Source organism: Squalius cephalus, assembly GCF_949319135.1.
Source record: "Squalius cephalus genome assembly, chromosome: 14".
NCBI classification, from domain to species: domain Eukaryota; kingdom Metazoa; phylum Chordata; class Actinopteri; order Cypriniformes; family Leuciscidae; genus Squalius; species Squalius cephalus.
The window spans coordinates 30,442,547-30,461,880 of record NC_137135.1 but is presented as its reverse complement, the minus strand read 5'-3'; the positions used below and the strand labels follow the sequence as shown (position 1 = coordinate 30,461,880).

Below are 19,334 nucleotides of genomic sequence, written 5' to 3'. Positions count from 1 at the left end.
ATGTTTTTTACTTAAAACAGTATTTACAGTAAAATGACATATAATGTAATATTCAACTATTTACAAACGTTCACCATTATATGGTATGGTAACTGGCAGTTGTATTTAGGCAATGTAGCATATTTAGTTTTTTTCCCCTGTAAAAATTACAAACATTGTTTATAGTAGTCCACCAAAAAATACCAAAATTATTTTCCTTATTTTTCCTGATGAATACAAAAGGACGGACAAATTTCACACTTCTCTTTCCTGTACAAGAACATTGATTTAGACTAAAATCTGTATGTTTTGCCATGTTCTTATCATAAAATATGGATCACAAGTTAAGTGTGTAGGCTAAGTGGCTATTTTTTTTTTTTAGCTTGACAAACTTGGTCACTATAAGATATCATTGAGAAAAAGAAAAAAAGAAAAAGTAGTGTTCTTTTTTTTTCGCGTTGCACAAAACTTACTCAGCTTAACCTTTAAAAAAAAAATTATATACCTAATAAAGCTAAATTATTTCACATTAAAGCAAAATAAACCAGGCATTTTAATCTCAGTTCAAGCTTTCCATGAGGGAAACCAAACATCCATGTTCGCCCAGTGGGGTACGCTAACAGAAACTGCCTTGACGGATGATCAAAACCCTAGCAAAGGGTCACAGCAAATGCCCTCACCAGACCCGGAGCAAAGGGTCACAGCAAATGCCCTCACCAGACCCGGAAGAAAGGGCGTCTCATGTGCCATAGGTGAATATGGTTTTCATAACAGGGTGTGTCAGACTTTTTCATATAAAGTGTCCAGCAGTAACACCTTTCGCCCAGTTTCTCACACATTTTTCTCACACAGGATCCGCTGTTTTCCGTCAGCTCTATTGAAGTGCTCTGGGAGACGAGCGGGCACACAGACGCTGCCAGCTGTATGAAGCGCTCTGTGAGGAGCTAATGAGGCGCCACAGTATGATAGACTTACTAAGCAGAGCAGTTTTGTCTCTGGAAAAATGGGTTTGTGTGTGACCCCAGCGCTTAAATGAACACGGACCGGCAATCAGACAAAAATAGTGGTTCACGCTTGTTACAAACAGTCTTTTATGGCCTGGTGCTAAAAAAAAAAAAATCATCAATTGAGGAGTGTCGGGTCTGTTTGAGGAGCTGGGAGCGACTCTACGCCTACAGAGCTGGACTATAAGATCGCTGAACAATTGAGATTTACTGATGTCATTCAGCAACCTGATAATACCGCTTTTCAGAGTGCAAGAGCACCTGGCCTAATGAATTATTAAATGACAGATTCAATAAACCTTCACAAAAAAAGTATAGTGGCGGGTACTGTGGAAAAGCAATGATATCAGATTGTAAATGATATGATAAGTGATTAAATACATACACATTTGAATGGTAGTCCAAGGTACTTCAAAGAAAACCATGGTACCATGTCCAAAAAGTATGGTAATACTATGTACTTTTTTGTTATTAAAGGGATAGTTCACCCAAAAATTTTAATTAGCCCATGATTTACTCACTCTGAAGCCATCCTAGGTGTATTTGCCTCTTCTTTCAGACGAATACAATTGGAGTTATATTAAAAAATGTCCTGGCTCTTCCAAGCCTTATAATGCGAGTCAATGGGTATATTTTTTTGGAAGTCCATCAAAGTGCATTAAAAAATGTCCTGGCTCTTCCAAGCCTTATAATGCGAGTCAATGGGTATATTTTTTTGGAAGTCCATCAAAGTGCATCCATCCATAAAAGTGCTAAAAACAGCTTTGGGGGGGGTTTATAAAGGCACTCTGAAGTGAAGCGATGCATTCGTGTAAGAAAAATATCCATATTTAAAACTTTATCGACTAAAATAACTAGCTTCCTTCCAGCAGACAGCCGTACCTAAGTCGACCTACGCCAAAAGAGTAACACTTGACGAAGTATGACATAGGAGTAGCGTAAGCTTTGACACCTCTCGCGGTTCAAACAGGGCTAGGCAACCGCGTTCGTCATTACGTTGTGCGTAAAAAAAAAATACCCATTGACTCCCATTATGAGGCTTGGAAGAGCCAGGACATTTTTATATAAATCTGATTTTATTTGTCTGAAAGAAGTCTGTCATATACACCTAGGATGGCTTCAAGGTGAGTAAATCATGGCCTATCCCTTTAAAGAACAATCACAACAGTATTATGTAGTTCAAGTCCCTGATGTTAACTAGTACACATACAATTATTATAAAAATACTCACATTACAGTCACATTACAGAACAAATCACTCAAACATTAAAAACTCACAGTATTTTTAAGCAGCTGGGTAAAAGTCCAGCCAAAATACACAAAATAAATACTCTTACAAAAACTGAACCTTGTTACTTCAATAACCAATAAGAAACAGCCCAAGCCACCATTACTAGTTTAAATACTTGATCAGATTCAATGGTGTGAAAAGAAGGCTGCACCCTAGTCGACAACAAAAGGCTTATCCCAACCAAATTTTAAGTCGCAGAAAAAAAAACCTCCACCACAGGAATTGGAGAAGTCACACAGTACGATGGACAGATCGTTATCACAGCTAGTCCATGTAGTAATCATGTCGGACAGGATATCCAAGCGTTCACCTTTCATTCAACGACATCAAACATGGCTTATCATTTGAAACATGCAAGTTGTAGCTGAACATTAACCACTTTACATGGCCGCTTGCTCAAACGTTTATGTTAACCTCGATAAATGTGTGCTTCAGGTATGTTCAAGTGTTCATGCGGAGTATGGAAGCTAAATTAGCACAGCGTTTACTGCATGACGTTTAACTTAGCGTGCATTTCTCTCTAGGCACATCCACTATGCTGAGATTTGAGTCAGCATCCTTCATCTTTACCATCGACATTGACTGAAAAAACAGTAGTTCATCAATAAATTGTAAAAATGTCCAGTCAGTCACAGCAAGCTTTATATGCTATCATTATTGTGGTTTAATATTTCTCTGTAATGTAGAACAATATTCAGCCCTGAAACTCAAACCATTTTCTGATGGTTTTCTTCCTTGGCAGACACTTTCTTACTAAAGTTCATCTACTACAGAAGAGTGACCTTTGCAATACTGACCCATATAACCCCCACCTAAAAATTAATCAGTTAATCAGACGAGAACGTATGACTTTATTAATAAAATCCCATATCTCTGAAATTCCAGTAGTTAACCTCATTAAAAAAACATCTAAATCACACTTGATCTGGGTTCATCGGCTTATTGCATGGAATCTTTTAACAAGGCATGCATTGTTGAGCTCTCTAAAAACCCTCGCCAGTTTTACAGGCTATAGGAGGAAATTTTACATTGACTTGGAACTTGTTTGTGTTCCAGAATGTGCAATCACACAGAGAGATTGTGTGTTTGAAGGTTGTCTCCTTGAGATAATATACGCAAGAAGCACCCAAGTAGCATGCTGACTCTTGTGTAATTCAGAGACTGTATCCTGAAAGACTGACAACATCAGATCATATGAGGAACTTTGAGCCAATACTGATTCACTTCCCCATACAATACTTATAAGGATGAGCATTTGTAAACTCAGTGGTTGCCATTTAGGGTTCATTGTTGTGCAAAAAAAGTGCTATGGCAGTAACATGACATCTACAGTCATGGTCAGAATTATTGGCACCCTTGGTAAATATGAACAAAGCCTATGAAAATAAATCTGCATTGTTAATCCTTTTGAACTTTTATTTAAAAAATTCAAATCTTTCATTAAATTAAAAGAAATGAAGGGGGGGGGGGGGGGGTATTTATGAAATAATTGTTTTTCTCCAATACACGTTGACTACAATTATTGGCACCCTTTTATTTAAAACTTTTTGCAACCTCCTTTTGCCAAGATAAAAGCTCTGAGTTTTCTCCTATAATGCCTGGTGAGTTTGGCATTCCTCCATACAGAATCTCTCCGGATACTTCAGATTCCCAGATCCATGTTGGTGCTTCTTCTCTTCAGTTCACCCCACTCATTTTATAGGCTTCAGGTCAGGGAACAGGGATGACCATGGCAGAAACTTAATTTTGTGCTCAGTGACCCATTTTTGTGTTGATTTTGATGTTTGTTTTGGATCGTTGTCTTGATGGAAGATCCAAACACGGCCCATTTTAAGATTTCTAGCAGAGGCCATTGGGTTTTGATTTTTTACCTGTTGGTATTTGATAGAGTCCAAGATGCCACGTATCTGAACAAGATGTCCAGAACCTCCAGTAGAAAAAAATAGCATCTAGCAGTATATTTAAAAGTGGGCATGGGGTCCTTTTTATTCCTGTTTGCCCCAAACCCATCTGGTGGGTTTGCTGCCAAAAAACTTTTTTTTTAGTTTCATCTGACAATAGAACCCAGTTCTGTTTGAAGTACCAGTAGTGTCTGGCAACTGGAGTTTGCTTTTGGAAGAGAGCAGAGGATTTTATTCTTGAAACCCTCCCAAAGAAAATGTGGTGATGTAGGTGCTGTTTGATATTTTTGTTTTGAGGCTTTCTGACCCCAAGGCTCAACTAATTTCTGCAATTCTCCAGCTGTGATTCTTGGAGAGTCTTTGGCCACTCGAACTGTCCTCCTCGCTTTGCGTTAAAACATTATAGACACAAGCCCTCTTCCAGGCAAATTTGCGACACTTTAGTTGATTGGAACTGATTGGAAATTATTGCCCTGATGGAAATGGGAATTTTCAATGCTTTAGCTATTTTCTTACAGCTGCTTTATATTTAATTTTTCATAACTATATTCTTTGGTTTTACTCATTGTGATGGATGATTAAGGGAATTTGGCCTTTGTGTTTCCTCATATTTATACTCCTGTGAAACAAGAAGTCATGGTTGGACAATTTCATGTTCCTAGTCACCTTGCTAAAAATGTAAATATGAATGGGAACATACTTCAGAGATATTTGACTCATAAGAATTTCTAGGGGTGCCGATAATTGTGGCCAACGTGTTTTGGAGAAAAGCATTTATTTCATAATGTGATTTTCCCCCCACTTTCAATTGTTTTACTTCAATGAAAGACATTGATTAGACATTGAAAGACATTAGATTTTTCTTTTTTTCTTTTTTATGAACGAAACATCAAAAGGATAAACAATATATTTTCACAGCCATCTTTGATCATATTTTATTGACATAAAAGTAGTCCCTACATCTTACATTTCAGTCCGTTCCTCACACAAAGATGTCATATGGCTTCAAAAGATTTAGCACATAATTATGATGCTTTAATAGTGATTTTATGTCATTTTTGGAACTTGACAGCATCCACCCACTTGCAACAGCAAAATAATTCTGCCTATGATCTCCTGTTGTGTTCCACAGAAAAAAAGAAAATGATGTGTTCGGAGCAATGCTAGGGTAAGTGAGTAAATTATGACAATTTTCATTTTTGGGTTAACTTAAAAAAAGGGAAAAAAACTTTTATTTTTAAAATTATGTGAATAAAATTTGTTAAAACTCCAATTCTCTCAAAGCTGCATACAGGAAACACCCCAAGATCTCACTTGACCCACATTTAGGGAAGTAGGACTAAAAGTGTATCAGCACAATTCATCCAATATGACCCTGAAAGCTTATGAAAAATGAGTAAAGACAACCAAATAAGCTTTAACTGACAGTTATCATCTAAAATTTACATAAAACATCCACAAAACCTGAAATGGACAACCGTAAAAAATACTGACACTGGCCAGGGCTGCGTTTTCCAAAAGCATCGTAAGGCTAAGTAGATCGTAGAACCATTGCCACCAATGGTCTCTACGATCAAGTTAGCATTGGTAGAGAATCATGTCAGTATCAAAATCTTTTGAATGTCAAATTAAAATAACGTACCACCACCTACACTAAACCCTACCATAAACCAACCGATAAGGTCAAGGATAAGGTTAAGCTAAGGTAACCCAAATCAACCATGCCTTTTAGCTTGCATAGGCCTAAGTCTTTTAGCTCTTTTATTGTGACTCGTGTTTCATGGGACACGTACCCGAACAAATGCAACGCTGTACCAGGTGAGATACCAAGCAAGTTTACAGAACTTTACAGTACAGAAAAGCTGTACGGAGCTGGTTATGTGGTGCAAACATACCTTCTAATGTTCATTCATGTTTATTTCATGCTGTAACTAATAGTAAAGAGGAAGAGATGATTGGTTCATATGCGTTCCGTGTTGCCGCTTCGATATAGCATTCTGTCACACCACATTAAAGAACACCAAAGGGAATTTACTGTTTGAATTTCATAATAAAATTGACATAATTTGAAAGCTGAGACTTCGTTTCACATGTGTTTCCAAGTTCACTTGTGCATTCGAGTAATTTTCTGCAGATAATTTGTAATATTATGTGCATCTGATTAATCTCGTATAGGATGCATTTCTTAATTAAATTAGTTAAATAACGCGCTAGCAACCAGCGCGCAGCTCAAACAGCAATACACGACTAATAATAACTATGATTGGGACTGTCATATTACATAACATGAGAACACCATTTAATTTAATCGTTGTGAATTCATTGGGTTTAGTTGTCGTTTTCAGCGCGTTGTTCCAGGAGGAGTGTACACATACTGACAAGCACGCATCTGAGGTGGTATTGGTGTAATTTAATTAAATGATCAATCACATCGAAATATTTTACAATCCTACTAGCCCTTTATTTAGATTAAAGGGGTGGTTGATTATGATTTCACTTTTTTAACTTTAGTTAGTGTGTAATGTTGCTGTTTGAGCATAAACAACATCTGCAAAGTAACGATGCTCAAAGTTCAAAGCAAAGGGAGATATTTTCTTGTAAAGAAATTGCTTTTTAAGGACTACAACAAACGGCTGGTAGGGACTATACGACATTCCTCCCGGGTTAGTGACATCAATAACCCTAAAATTTACATAAACCCCGCCCCCGGGAACGTGATTTAGAGATTATCAAGACATAATATGCTAATCAATGACTAGAAGATAACTACACATAAGCTACATAAATTCATCAACTAGGCTAACCATTCAAAAATGTCCTGTTGCTTTTACATGTTGTCACTTCTTCTTGAGTCTCTCCATCTTGGTCTGACTCCAGTTTGAACATAAAAGGCTAAAATTTTTTACATTTTCAATAAACGTCTGTGTGAGGAGGTAATCGAAGCTCCGCCCTCTGTGCAGGGAGCAGCAGCTCATTTGGATTTAAAGGGACAGACACAAAAACGGTGCGTTTTTGCTCACCCTCAAAAAAGTGACAATTTTAACATGCTATATGAAAATATCTGTGGGGTATTTTGAGTTAAAACTTCACATACACACTCTGAGGACATCAAATACTTATTTCACATCTTGTGAAAATGGCATTATTCCACCCCTTTAAAAACCCTTGTCATTCATTTGGGGAGGGACATAGCGTTTTGATCAGCATTTGCAGACCCTGTCATGCTGTTGGTCATATGCCACTGCAGCAAACGCATATCGCAGTATTAAGGCTAACGATTAATCGATTAACTGATCGTTATTTTAAACGACGATCGATCATGGGAATTTGTGAAAATTGACATCCCTGTTAATTACTCACCCTCATACAGTTTCAAACCAGTAAGACTTTCGTTCATCTATGGAACACAAATGAAGACCTTTTTGATTAAATCTGAGAGCTTTCTGTTCCTCCATTGACAGCTACTCAACTACCACTTTGACGCTTCAAAAAGTTCATAAAGAGATCTTAAAACTAATCCATATGAATTGAGCAGTTTAGTCCAAAATTATCTGAAGAGACACGATCGCTTTATATGATGAACAGATTGAATTCACATATAAACATTCATCAACTTACACATCAGTTGTGGTAAACCGAAGCTCAAGCATGTTTGCTTGATGCGCAAGAACCAATGAGGGTCATTCTCGTGTTACGCAGCATCTTTGAGCTTCCGCAAGAACCAATGAGGGTCATTCTCGTGTTACGCAGCATCTTTGAGCTTCCACAAGAGGTTTGTTCTTGCATGTCATGCAGGTTCGGTTGAGCTTATGTTTGCTAATCAATGTTTATATGTGAATAAAAGCCTAATTTAAATCTGTTTATCATATAAAGCGATCGTGTCTCTTCAGAAAATTTTGGACTAAGCCGCTCAATTCATATGGATTAGTTTTATAATCTCTTTATGAACTTTTTGAAGCATCATACCTGTCTTATGGAGGGACAGAAAGCTCTCAGATTTCATTTAAAAGATCTTCATTTGTGTTCTGAAGATGAACGAAAGTCTTACAGGTTTGGAACTGTACAAGGGTGAGTAATTAATGACAGAAAATTTTATTTTTAGCCTAACCCTTTAAGGAGTATGAAGCTGAACAGATGATTAAAGCAAATCTGAAGTTTGACAGATTTTAACAGTTTATGAAGTGAGAGTTGAATCAAGATCAAAGAAACCCAAAGTGAAATCACACTTGAGTCACACACATTACCTTATTTAAGGCCTTCAATCCACTGAATCAAATCTACATAACTGTCACTGTAAACCAACACCTCACCCCATTCAAAATCAGTGTCAAATTTCAATGGCTCACTTTTAAATTACTTTTGTTTAACGTGACATAACTTTACATCAGTGGGAATAACAGCCTACAGCCCGACACTGCTTAATGCCAGACCGCAGGATTGACCGGTTTTAGAACTTGCTTTTCTGGGTATGCACTAAAAACATGGACACATTGAAAGGCATTTTTTTCACTGAAAACCATTTAACTGTTGCTGGCACATAAGCGAAGACTGCGCAATAGCCACAGGCCACATGTTTAAGCCAGTCCTACTAAAAAAAAAACATTTCTAAGTGCTTTAAACAACACGTGTCTCGTGATAAACTTCATCAGGCTATCACATACTTTTAAGACTTACACAAAAGAATCAGACAATTACAGGCATGACATTGACTAAGCGATTAATCATGCATTAATAAAACGTCATCTGAATGTTTGACTCACTTAGATTAGTGCTTGAATCTCACGAAACCAGTCATATTCTATCATATTTCAGCCCAAAACCAAAATTAGAAATGTTGTTTTTATAGCACTTTTCCTGTTAGCATAGACACATGATTTTCATGAGCTTAACTGTCATTACAGCAATTCATTATTTTCTCCACATTTCTATGGTGAATCAAAATACTGTTATACGATAATTAGATTTAGGAGGAAAATGAGGTTAATAGTATTGAAAATAATGTGACAACATTTAAAATCTTAATGGTCCTCACTGTCGACTTAAATTTCTTTACGAAGATGTTATGTAGGCTAACACTTTTTTGCTTTTCAGTTTGTGCTGAAATGCAACCTCTTGACAGGTTTCATGAGATTCACTATATTAGAAAAGGTCGTATTATAAAAGGCCTCAAGGTTAACAGCATGACATGAAGGTGGTGTCATTAGATCAAATACACCAAACACATTTCATATTTTAGGAATATTAACACTCTAAACCAACACACTACATCTGGACATAAGACAAAACATGCTACATTGGTCAACATGGTCATAAGATGCCACAACACAGAATTGCGTTGAAATGTGGATCAATGTGGATGCCAACCAATGTCCAGACATGACAACTCCATATGTCCATCATGTAAGAGTGGGGATCCCAGCGGGTATAAGGAGGACAGGTCCCCCCCACAACTTTGGAACAACAGAAAATTGTCTGTACTCCAATTTATACTGTAACTGTAACAACAATATCCTGTTTGTCGTCCCCCCCCCCCAGCTATAATGTAGGGCATTCACAAAAGTGAATATATCAAAACATATGAAGTATGACTTGTTGGTTGTTCCTGCTCCAGGAGTCTGGGGTGCAGGTTTGCACATGCTTCCCCAAAACCCTCTGGGCTTTAACTTTTTCTCTGGCCCAGATTTCAATTTAGCTTGCATGCAAACCTGTCAAAGCATCTCACAACCCCAACTTTCAACACACAGATAGGTAGATGATGATTATGATGATGGTCAATAAGCTCTCAAGAACATTCCAGGCAGGAGGAAGAGGAGAACTGACCAACACAAGAACTATAATCAGACACAGGAGTGAATGCTTATGAAACTCCAGCTACACTAAATTACACTTTTTTTCCTTTCTTACAAAGATGACCCCGGTTAGGAGCTGCAGGGCCCGGTGTCGCCATACACACACACATTTACACACGCATACACACACATACAACACGACCGCACAGATAACAGCACGTATAGCCATGCAGAGCTGCCATCAAGCGGAAAAAAACACAGCGAGAATAAATGAAAACTCCCCGTTTGTCGTCCGAAAGAAAGCTCGTGCAATGATCAGCGGGAATCGGTTCAAGTTTAAAGGAACAAACCTGTTTATGGCCAGAGCGGTCCGCTGGATATTGGGTTGAATCCGAGTTAAATCCACTATCAGTAAAACAAAGAGGCGAAAATGTCCGGCCACTGCCGAAACAGGCCGAAGCAGCGCACCGAGGAGCACTGCGCATGCGCCGACTTTAAGAACGGGAGGAGGGGTGGCTGAGAGACTAAAGCCATTGGATTATACTTTCATTAATGTGTTTCATTCATTTGAAAAGTTACATGGATCTTAGTAAATTACATTGAGTGGTTATGCTTAAATTACGACTTTTAACATAAATGACATAATATAATATATTATTATTAATTTAATTTAAATTAAATACTACAAATTAGTTAAGTCACTACAAATAATAGACTACAGTAAAAAGCACATTCCAAGAGTATGGTACTCTTTTGTCTCTCACGACTTTAAAAAAAAGAAAAAAGAAAGAATTTGAGACACAACCCCCTCAATAAATAAATAGCACATCAAATAGGCTTAAAAGATTTGGGCTTATCTCACAGTCCAATGGAATAACTGTTTCCAACATTTAGTAAAATCATACCGCAATGTCATAATTTTGGCATGGTCTGTTCAATGTATATTGATTCTAGTAAAAACTTCTAATTATAAATTACCAATAACAATATTTATCCCATTACAAAACATTCCTTAAACTTGCGACAAACTGGAAGGTAATTTAGATGCTTTAAATTATTTTCTCCATTCCATTTTCTCAATTAAAATAGTAAGAAAAGAAAAAACTAACAAACATGTTCCCTTTAATTTATTGGAAATATTAAGTTAATATTAAATAAACAAGTTTATCAATAGCAAACCATGGTTAAATTGTGGTTACTGCGGTTTAGCAACCATGTTTTTGTTTTGTTTTTGTAAAACCATTGTTATTTTTTGTTTTTGTAAAACCATTGATCATTTTCGTAAGGATTCTGTTTAAGAATATAGGCCCACTAAACAAACATAAAGACCTGGATCAATAGTCTATAGGCTACACTGATGTAGCCTAAATAAATGCAGTGTTGGCGTATTTCTTAAAATCAGATTGTTTTGGGAAAACATTTAAAAAAGCTTTCTTTTCCTGATGCTGACCAAACTCCAGACAGATAATGGGAGTTTCAGGAGAGAACCCGACCGGCGCTATGACAGTGAGTCACGGGTTGAAGGGAGTGGTGATGTGATTGTGGATTGGATGTTGTAATGTTGAAGCCGCCTAACAACTCTGAACCCTCATTCACCGGCTTATATGCGAAACCAAAACCATAACAATGTCCTGAGGTAGACCTGCTCTTGAATTTAAAGAGTGCACGGCCTGGAAACGCTTGAAAATGAAATTGGTGAAGTTAATAATTTGTGTAGATTATCGACAGAATTGTTTTTGGACCCAAATGGATACACCGCTCAGGACAGTTTGACATTTGAAGAGTTTTGCAACTCACTTAATGTGATCTGGTTGAAGTTCGGGTTTGTCATCATGGATGACGGAAGCGCGGAGACTGAAGCGCTCATCGGGAGCTCGAGTGAAGATGTTCGGTCTCACCTGGAGGGAAGAAACGCTCCTGCCGAGTTCAAAGTTTACAAAAGGAGATGGTTCCTCTTATTTGTTCTCTGCCTGCTTAATTGTTCTAACGCAATGGTAGGTAGGCCTATGTTATAACCATTACAAAGTTCATGTCAAAACTGAAGTTTTAGTTAACCAAAGTGATGCTAACAGAATATTTACACACACGAAATGTTCTTAATGTTTCTGGTCTGTATACGATTCATGGGTGCACGTTGTTCCAAAAACTTTGTTTGTCTTCGTAATCTTTCATCAAAATGTTCTGCAAGTAGAAATATGCCAAAAGAATTGAATTGATTTCTGAAGATGGAATTGCTAAATTTCGTTTTTACTGACGTCACGAAACCCCTCATCCAGGGTTTCACAATTGATTTACTTTAAACACTCAATGAAATTAACATTTAGGTTTTGTGGTTTTTAGTTTATGTCAACAATAGCTTTCACCTTAGTGTAGGCCTATTCATATTTAACAAAACTCAATTTACAGTCTTTTTCTTCCTGTAAAATGACTAAAAACATTATGAATCTTGATTTCCATACATTTTTGTCCAATAAATGTTTCCGCTGAGAATGTCCCTCCCCTGATAACCACCTGAGTCTGACTTGCAATAGCAAGTAGCAAATCAAGTTTCACAGTTGTGATGTAAACTAAACCATATTGGCATTTTCTGTTAGGCTTATATATGCAAAAACTGAGTAAGTTAATCTGCATATCATATAAATTCAATGAATACATCTATTGATTTATTATACCTGTTGCCGCTCAACTCGCCCCATGTATCCAGTGTTGAAACGATTTAGGAAATGTTCACACACTCCACTAGGGGCTTCAGTCTACAGGGTCATAACAGGGTCCTCCTAATAGCCCAGCTGTAGTAGGACATGGATACGTCCCCCTGAGGCTATTATCTCTGAAGAGGGCGTGTGCCAGAAAGGGGCTTGTCAATCTTAATCACGCACCCGTGGCTCCAGTGGGACTTGTCATTTGCACGGACACCATTGTATATGTGTTAAAAGGCCAAGAGATCCAAAGCTGTTCATCTGAAATACGAGAAATGTACATCGTGTCTTGGCACACTGTGTTAAAGCTTAGCAGATGGTGTAATTCTGGGTTTATTTAAAGATTACAATCTTGAGGAAATCTGATAACAGCCAAAACCTGTGGATGTGGTTCAGAAGTGTAGTCCCGTGCATGTGTTAAGAAAGAATTTTAAAGTACAATCAGCAATGGCGGTTCATATTAGGAAAGCATCTTGTGTTACACAAAGTGCACAAAGGATTTCTACACTGACTGTGAAAAAAGCATCTATGCATTTGAATTAATGCGAAACAGCATCCCAGTAAGTTGTGCAGTGGTGCATGAAACGACTGTATTGTGTTTTGGGATCAGCTGACTGCCATCTGTCACACTGCATACATAGTATTCATACATTTGCATTCATACATTTGCATTCATAGCAAACAAATAAAGGATTTTATGTGCAACAGTGTAAATGAACAATCAAAAACACTGCAAATGGTCTCTGCACTGCAAATAATGCTTTTCAAGGGTGTAAAGTACTTAAAGTCAGCGTGAAACGGAAGTTGCTATAGTCTTTTCTTTGCTGTTGTGACTTAAATCTGAGTTAAGCGGCTTCTCGAACAAGAAAAACTGTAGGACGGGACTTGATTTTGTCCATTTGGGAATTGATCGGATGTTTGTTTTGCTATTGCTGTGATGTCATGTGAGTGACAGGTTGTCCCGCCCTCACGCAAATAAACACTTAATCAGAGAAGATATGTCGCTGCAAGAGGGAGGGGGAGTTATTTTGATTAAAGATTACAAGGCACATGAATTAAAAAAAATGATGTGCACGGATAAATCATATATAATAAATAGTGCAATATTCCATAAAAACAAGAACGATCCATTTTCATTTCTTCATTACAACTCTAGTACCATTAAAAGTGGATACTCATACATTCCTAAGGGTAGTCTACTTTTTTTATCCTTCAAATCCCATATTCTGAACTGAAGTATAATTTCTCAGTACGATTTGAACCCCCGCTGCTCATTCACACTGTGGTTGTCATGTTTAGCTCATGTGAGGGCCCCTTCTGACCTGTGGTTTCTGGTTTTTGCAGCTTCAGCAGTTAAATGTTGAACTGAGACTTTGTGTCATATGAGCAAGCTGTTCCTGTCTCATACATTTGATCAATTCAGCCGTGTCAAGACAGCAACAGAAATAAAGCATTGTCTTATATGTTGTATTGTTGTGAACTATGCATCTGTATAACTCAATGTGCAGCTAAACCTTTGTTTTTATTGTGTTCTCCACAGTCGTGGCTGACCTTTGCACCCGTGGCCGACCAGACAGCACAGTATCTGCGAATCTCTCTCAACCTGGTCAACTGGCTGTCGCTAGTCTATGTAGTGGTTGCCATTTTTTTCAGTTTCATCACAACATGGGTTCTGGACACACTGGGACTGCGCTTCTCGGTATACAGAGCCATATTACTCTCTACCATAAGACAATAAAGAGAATAAAGTTAAAGGGATAGTTCACCAAAAAATGAAAATTCTTTCTTCATTTACTCACCCTCACGTTGTTCCAAACCTGTATGAATTTCTTTCTTCTGCTAAACATAAAAGAATATATTTTGAAGAATGTCGGATACCAAAGAGTTGGTGGGCCCCATTGCCTCCCATATACTCCCAAGTCAATGGGGTTTTGGAACAACTTGAGGGTGTGTGAATGATGACAGAATTGTCATTTGTTGGGTGAACTATCCCTTTAAGTTTTGTTTACCATCTGTTATAGAACAAAAAGGACTATTTTTTTTGCCACATACCATTATTAAAGTTATTGTTCCTACTGTAAAAGCCATAGTAAAGCAATAATGCATGTCTTTTTTTTGGCAGTATTGACTAATATCACAGTTAATTGTAAATATAATTGAAGTATCTGTGGTATTTTAGCAGAAATTTTGGTTAGGCCTACCTTTGTAGTGTGACACCATGCAAATGAAGGTTAAGGTGAAGGTCATATAATAGTCTGTAATAATTGATCATATAGTTTTCAGTGAAATTACAGTGAATTTGTACAAAAATGTTTCAGTTTTTTTAAACACATTCCTTTAAACTTACCGACGGCACTTTTTTCTTGAAAAAAGTGTTATTGGTCCAGCCTGCGACCCACTTCTGACTTCTAAAGTTTTCTCAAAAGTTAGTGTACTTGTCGTTTTGTCAAGTTATGCAAAACTTCATATTATTTAATTGTGTTAACAAAAGATTCATCCATTTTATCCTATTTATTTATTTTAAACATTTATTATTATCAATTATTATAACATTTAAAACATAATTTCCACTAAAGTTATTAAACACAATAGATCATTTGGGATGTGGTGGGAAAGAAACTGGTGAAACTGTTCATGACATATAAGAAAAATGACAGATTCTTCCAGTGGTGGAAAGTGAAAGTCACACAGAACACGTTTTCCATTCCACTGCGCTACTTTTCCATTGTTTTTCAATGTAAACGAACTAGACTGATGTCTTTAACCATTGTGCTCACGTCTCGCGTCTTTTGGACGGACGGACGTATAAAAACGTGTTTCTAGACTGACCTGTTTCTCGCATTTTTAACAGCAAAAACATGTCCTGTGTGAACAGGCCCTTATACTTTACTTCCTTCCTACCTTCTGAAACAGCTAATCATGGGCTCCTGGCTCAACATGTTGGGCAGTGTCCTGCGTCTCGTTGGCGTGCTGAAATGCATCCCAGAGCGGGCCGTGTTCCCTATGGTCATGGGCGGCCAGACGCTGTGTGCCTTCGCCCAGCCGTTGATCATCTTTGCCCCAACCAAGCTGGCAGCTCTCTGGTTCCCCGATCACCAGAGGGCCACAGCTAACATGATGGCTTCCATGGGTAACCTATTCACCCACAGCTCATGTTTTACATGGTATTCATTTCTATGTATGTAGAATGCTAATATTCTTCTCTTTTGTTCTCCAGCAAATACTGTTGGGCTGCTCTTTGCGAATATCTTCTCTCCCATGATAATTAGTTACACCAATAATCTTGTTATGCTGGTAAGATCGCTTAAGTCAGAACTTGGTCACAATCGAATTTCAATTCTTGTATGATCTCTAACAGTCCCGTCGTCTGTCTGGGTTGTAGCTCTTTATATATGCCATACCTGCCGCCGTAGCCTGTTTCCTAGCAACAGTGGGGATCCGTGAACGCGTTCCCCCGACACCCCCCTCCGCCAGCGTGGTGACCTCCAGCTCTGAACCTTTTCTACAGGGGGTGAAACTGGTACTACACACACTTCTGAACAAACTGACATGGCATACAGATCTCACAACAACTCTTTACTGCTTGACTATCTAGCATTTTTCAAAAATGTATGAAACAGCCTCTGATTAAATGTGGCATTTAGTTTCCTTACATTTTGTACAGCTGTCTGAGATTCACTGTATTCTGTCACTTTTATTTCCAGCTACTGACGAACAAAGCATATATGGTCCTGCTGGTGTGTTTTGGTTCCGGAATAGGAATATTCACTTGCTTTTCCACCTTTCTGGAGCAGATACTTTGTGTTAAGGGCTACTCAAATGTAAGAACCCAACACGGCGTTATTGCCAACACAAAAACCCACACGTTTACCTCAAACTCTAAAGCCAGCCTGTTCCATAATATTCTGAATGACTAAAATCAAATGTTTAAAAACAGGGTGCATGTCAATCAGGGCACTGATCAGAGAGTCGGCCATTTTAGGAGCTGTCTCAATCGCGAAATCCTTCCAGTGCACTGGAACATTCGCTCCCTGAAAAATCCCACAATGCACCGCAAAAACCAGGGAGCATTGATGCTCACTATGTTCCCTTACCAGAAATGACGTCTCATCACTGGAGCGCAAAACATAAAACGCACCAGCCTAGTCAATAAATATAATGACATGCCATAGAAGATTAAAAAAGACAAACCGTTTTATATGTCATCATAAACACACATAGCTAGACAGGTAGTGAACACATCTAGTTAACATCATTCAGCTTAAATGTTGTAAGGATATGTAACAGATCAATGTGTTTACACAGCATAACAAATAAAATCAAAATCGCTGTACATAGTCAAATTGAGTAATCACTGTCCCAATGTGTAGTCTGGTGCCCAGATTCTTATACACACGATATACTGATTCATGAGCTGATTGAGACGCACCCCTCCTAATAAACATATACAGAGCATAGATAGATAGATTAGTATTAGTAGTGTCATTATAAGTAGTGTTAGCTTTGTCGAATCAAATGAACTTTGTCTCTGCATTTTTAATGTGACAGGACTTTGCAGGACTGTGCGGTGCAGTTTCCATTGTTTTCGGTGTTGTGGGCGCCTTTCTCCTGGGCCTGTACGTGGACAAGACCAAGCATTTTACAGAAGTCACTAAAATAAACATGTGTTTGACATCTCTGGGCTGCTCTGTTTTTGCTGTGGTGAGTATAGCGAATGATCCCAGTGTTTTTAATGAGTGCTTGGCCTGAGATGTTGTCGTCCTGCTGTCCATCAGGTTTCCCAGTTAAGCGAGCAGAAGCTGATCATCGGTGCAGTATGTGCGTGGTTCGGTTTGTTCGGGTACTCTGTATATCCCATCGCCATGGAGCTCGGAGTTGAATGCTCATACCCTGTGGGTGAAGCAACATCTTCTGGATTGATCTTCGTATCTGGGTAACTTTTGTTTTGTTTTTTAAACCAATGCTGTGGCTAAACCTCTTCTCTTTAGCTCTTTATTATAGACTAAACCAATGCTGTGGCTAAACCTCTTCTATTTAGCTCTTTATTATAGAATAACTGATGTGTTTAATGTGATGTTTGATCAGACAAATTCAGGCCGCCCTCTATATGCTGCTGCTTCAAGCTCTGGCCAAACCAATAGCAGATTCTTCATTATCCGTATGTGCAACTGGAGCAGATGCAAATTTGAGCTGGACAGGTGAGTGATGCACTTACTTGAAATGAGAACACACAGTTTACTGAAAGATAGCATGCCGTGCTCAGTGTTCACTGTGCAGTATGCTGAAAAAGCATGGCTGTATTCCAATGGTGATTAGTTTCCTCCCTGCAAGTCATGACTCCCACCATGCTTTGCAACTCTAGTGTTGTTGGTTAGTGCACTATTTTCACTTCATCTTTCCAGATAAACTAAACCCACTGTGTTGGTACTAGGGAAAACATTTAAAATGGGAACATGTCCAAATTAATCCAGCCTTCCGGCTTTTCCTGGTCGCTTGATGCCTTGATGAGTTAATGATAGAGTTGGGCTGAGCTCCAGGCATTCATTTGTTTTTCTCTCTCTCTCTCTTTCTCCTATTTGCACACTCTCACACAAACACACATTGATAGTGCCAGTGCTGGTGATGGCAGGCCTGTGTGCTCTGGGCACCTGCTGCTTTGTTGTCTTTTTCCACACGGATTACCGGAGACTCCGCGCGGAAGCCACAGCCTCACCAAAGACAGTGACAGACCAGTCAACAGGAGGAGACACCTGGGCAAACAGCACTGATGCATAAAGAGATGGGCAGAGAAACCACAGATAAGTGTTTACGCACACTTTAAAAAGACTTTTACCTCGTTAACTGAAAATATGTGCCTTAAATGCTAGTTTGTTTTACTCAAGAAGTGGTACCATCTCAACCGCCATTAATGATACATAAAAACCTTATACGCACAAAAAACATTTGTTTCAATTAAAGAAACAGAATAGATAAAGGTACAAACTTTAAACCAAGACCAAATGTTTTATGCAATTTTAATCTCTATGTATAAATGTTTTTATTGCATTAAAGGGTACAGAAAGACTTCTAACTGTTACACTTAAATACATTATTATTTTTACAATATAGTTATTTTATAAGGCAAGTTAGCAACTAAGGCTATTAGTTATTTTATGAAATTAGATGTATATTTGAGTGCAATAAAATGTCCATAGGACTGACTTTCTACCTTAAGAACAGAAATGAAAGATTGCTGGGTACGAGTAACCATTCTGTATATCGCTATACTATCATTTAAACTATGATATTATTGCACATATTACAGATTTATGCAATACTCAATTTGTGTGGTCAAAAAGTTTTGTATGACTGCTAAACTGTGTATTTGACCATTATCTCCTTCACTGCAAGTTTTGTTTCTCAAATAACTCTTTGGTGTTTCTCTTCTCACTCAGATGAAGTAATATCATTTTTAATCAATATTTCATGGTAAATTTATTCATTTAGCAATTAGCCATGTAACAAGTGTGATAATGTACAATAAGCTAAGGTGCCAAGGACCCATTCAAAGCACATACTGTGCATGATCTCTTACCAAACGTCTATCTATTTCTACTAACTTGACCAAAGCATTTGCTATTTTTTTGTTTCTATGTAATAAAATATATTTTATACAATCCAGAATACTGTTT

The 19,334-nt window shown here is 37.9% G+C and overlaps 2 protein-coding genes across 7 annotated transcripts in view; one reads left to right on the top strand and one right to left on the bottom strand.

The window, feature by feature from the left end:
* Positions 1–15,629, bottom strand: part of pcgf3 (polycomb group ring finger 3) — a 148,052-nt gene extending 132,423 nt beyond the window's left edge. For 3 of the 6 annotated variants that reach the window (XR_013823507.1, XR_013823508.1, XM_079892637.1), the window contains exon 1: positions 15,565–15,629. The gene's annotated coding sequence lies outside the window, so the exon portion shown is untranslated. The remainder of the gene's footprint in view (positions 1–15,564) is intronic. The other 3 variants (XM_079892639.1, XM_079892640.1, XM_079892638.1) reach the window with 3 other exon arrangements.
* slc49a3 (solute carrier family 49 member 3) lies at positions 11,496–19,324 on the top strand. The gene is made up of 10 exons (XM_079892636.1): positions 11,496–11,958; positions 14,204–14,362; positions 15,577–15,793; positions 15,881–15,957; positions 16,046–16,183; positions 16,368–16,484; positions 17,212–17,364; positions 17,439–17,596; positions 17,749–17,861; positions 18,272–19,324. Exons 1-10 carry the CDS (start codon positions 11,797–11,799, stop codon positions 18,436–18,438), a joined length of 1,461 nt encoding a protein of 486 aa, XP_079748762.1. The 5' UTR covers positions 11,496–11,796; the 3' UTR covers positions 18,439–19,324.
* The last annotated feature ends 10 nt before the right edge of the window (positions 19,325–19,334 follow it).

What these genes read in the sequence shown, in the direction of transcription:
- slc49a3 (XM_079892636.1), top strand. Translation starts at nt 11,797, where the DNA reads ATGGATGACGGAAGCGCGGAGACTGAAGCGCTCATCGGGAGCTCGAGT. An exon ending in TAACATGATGGCTTCCATGG is followed by an intron (nt 15,794 to 15,880) that starts GTAACCTATTCA and finishes TTTGTTCTCCAG; the next exon opens with CAAATACTGTTGGGCTGCTC. An exon ending in GGATTGATCTTCGTATCTGG is followed by an intron (nt 17,597 to 17,748) that starts GTAACTTTTGTT and finishes ATGTTTGATCAG; the next exon opens with ACAAATTCAGGCCGCCCTCT.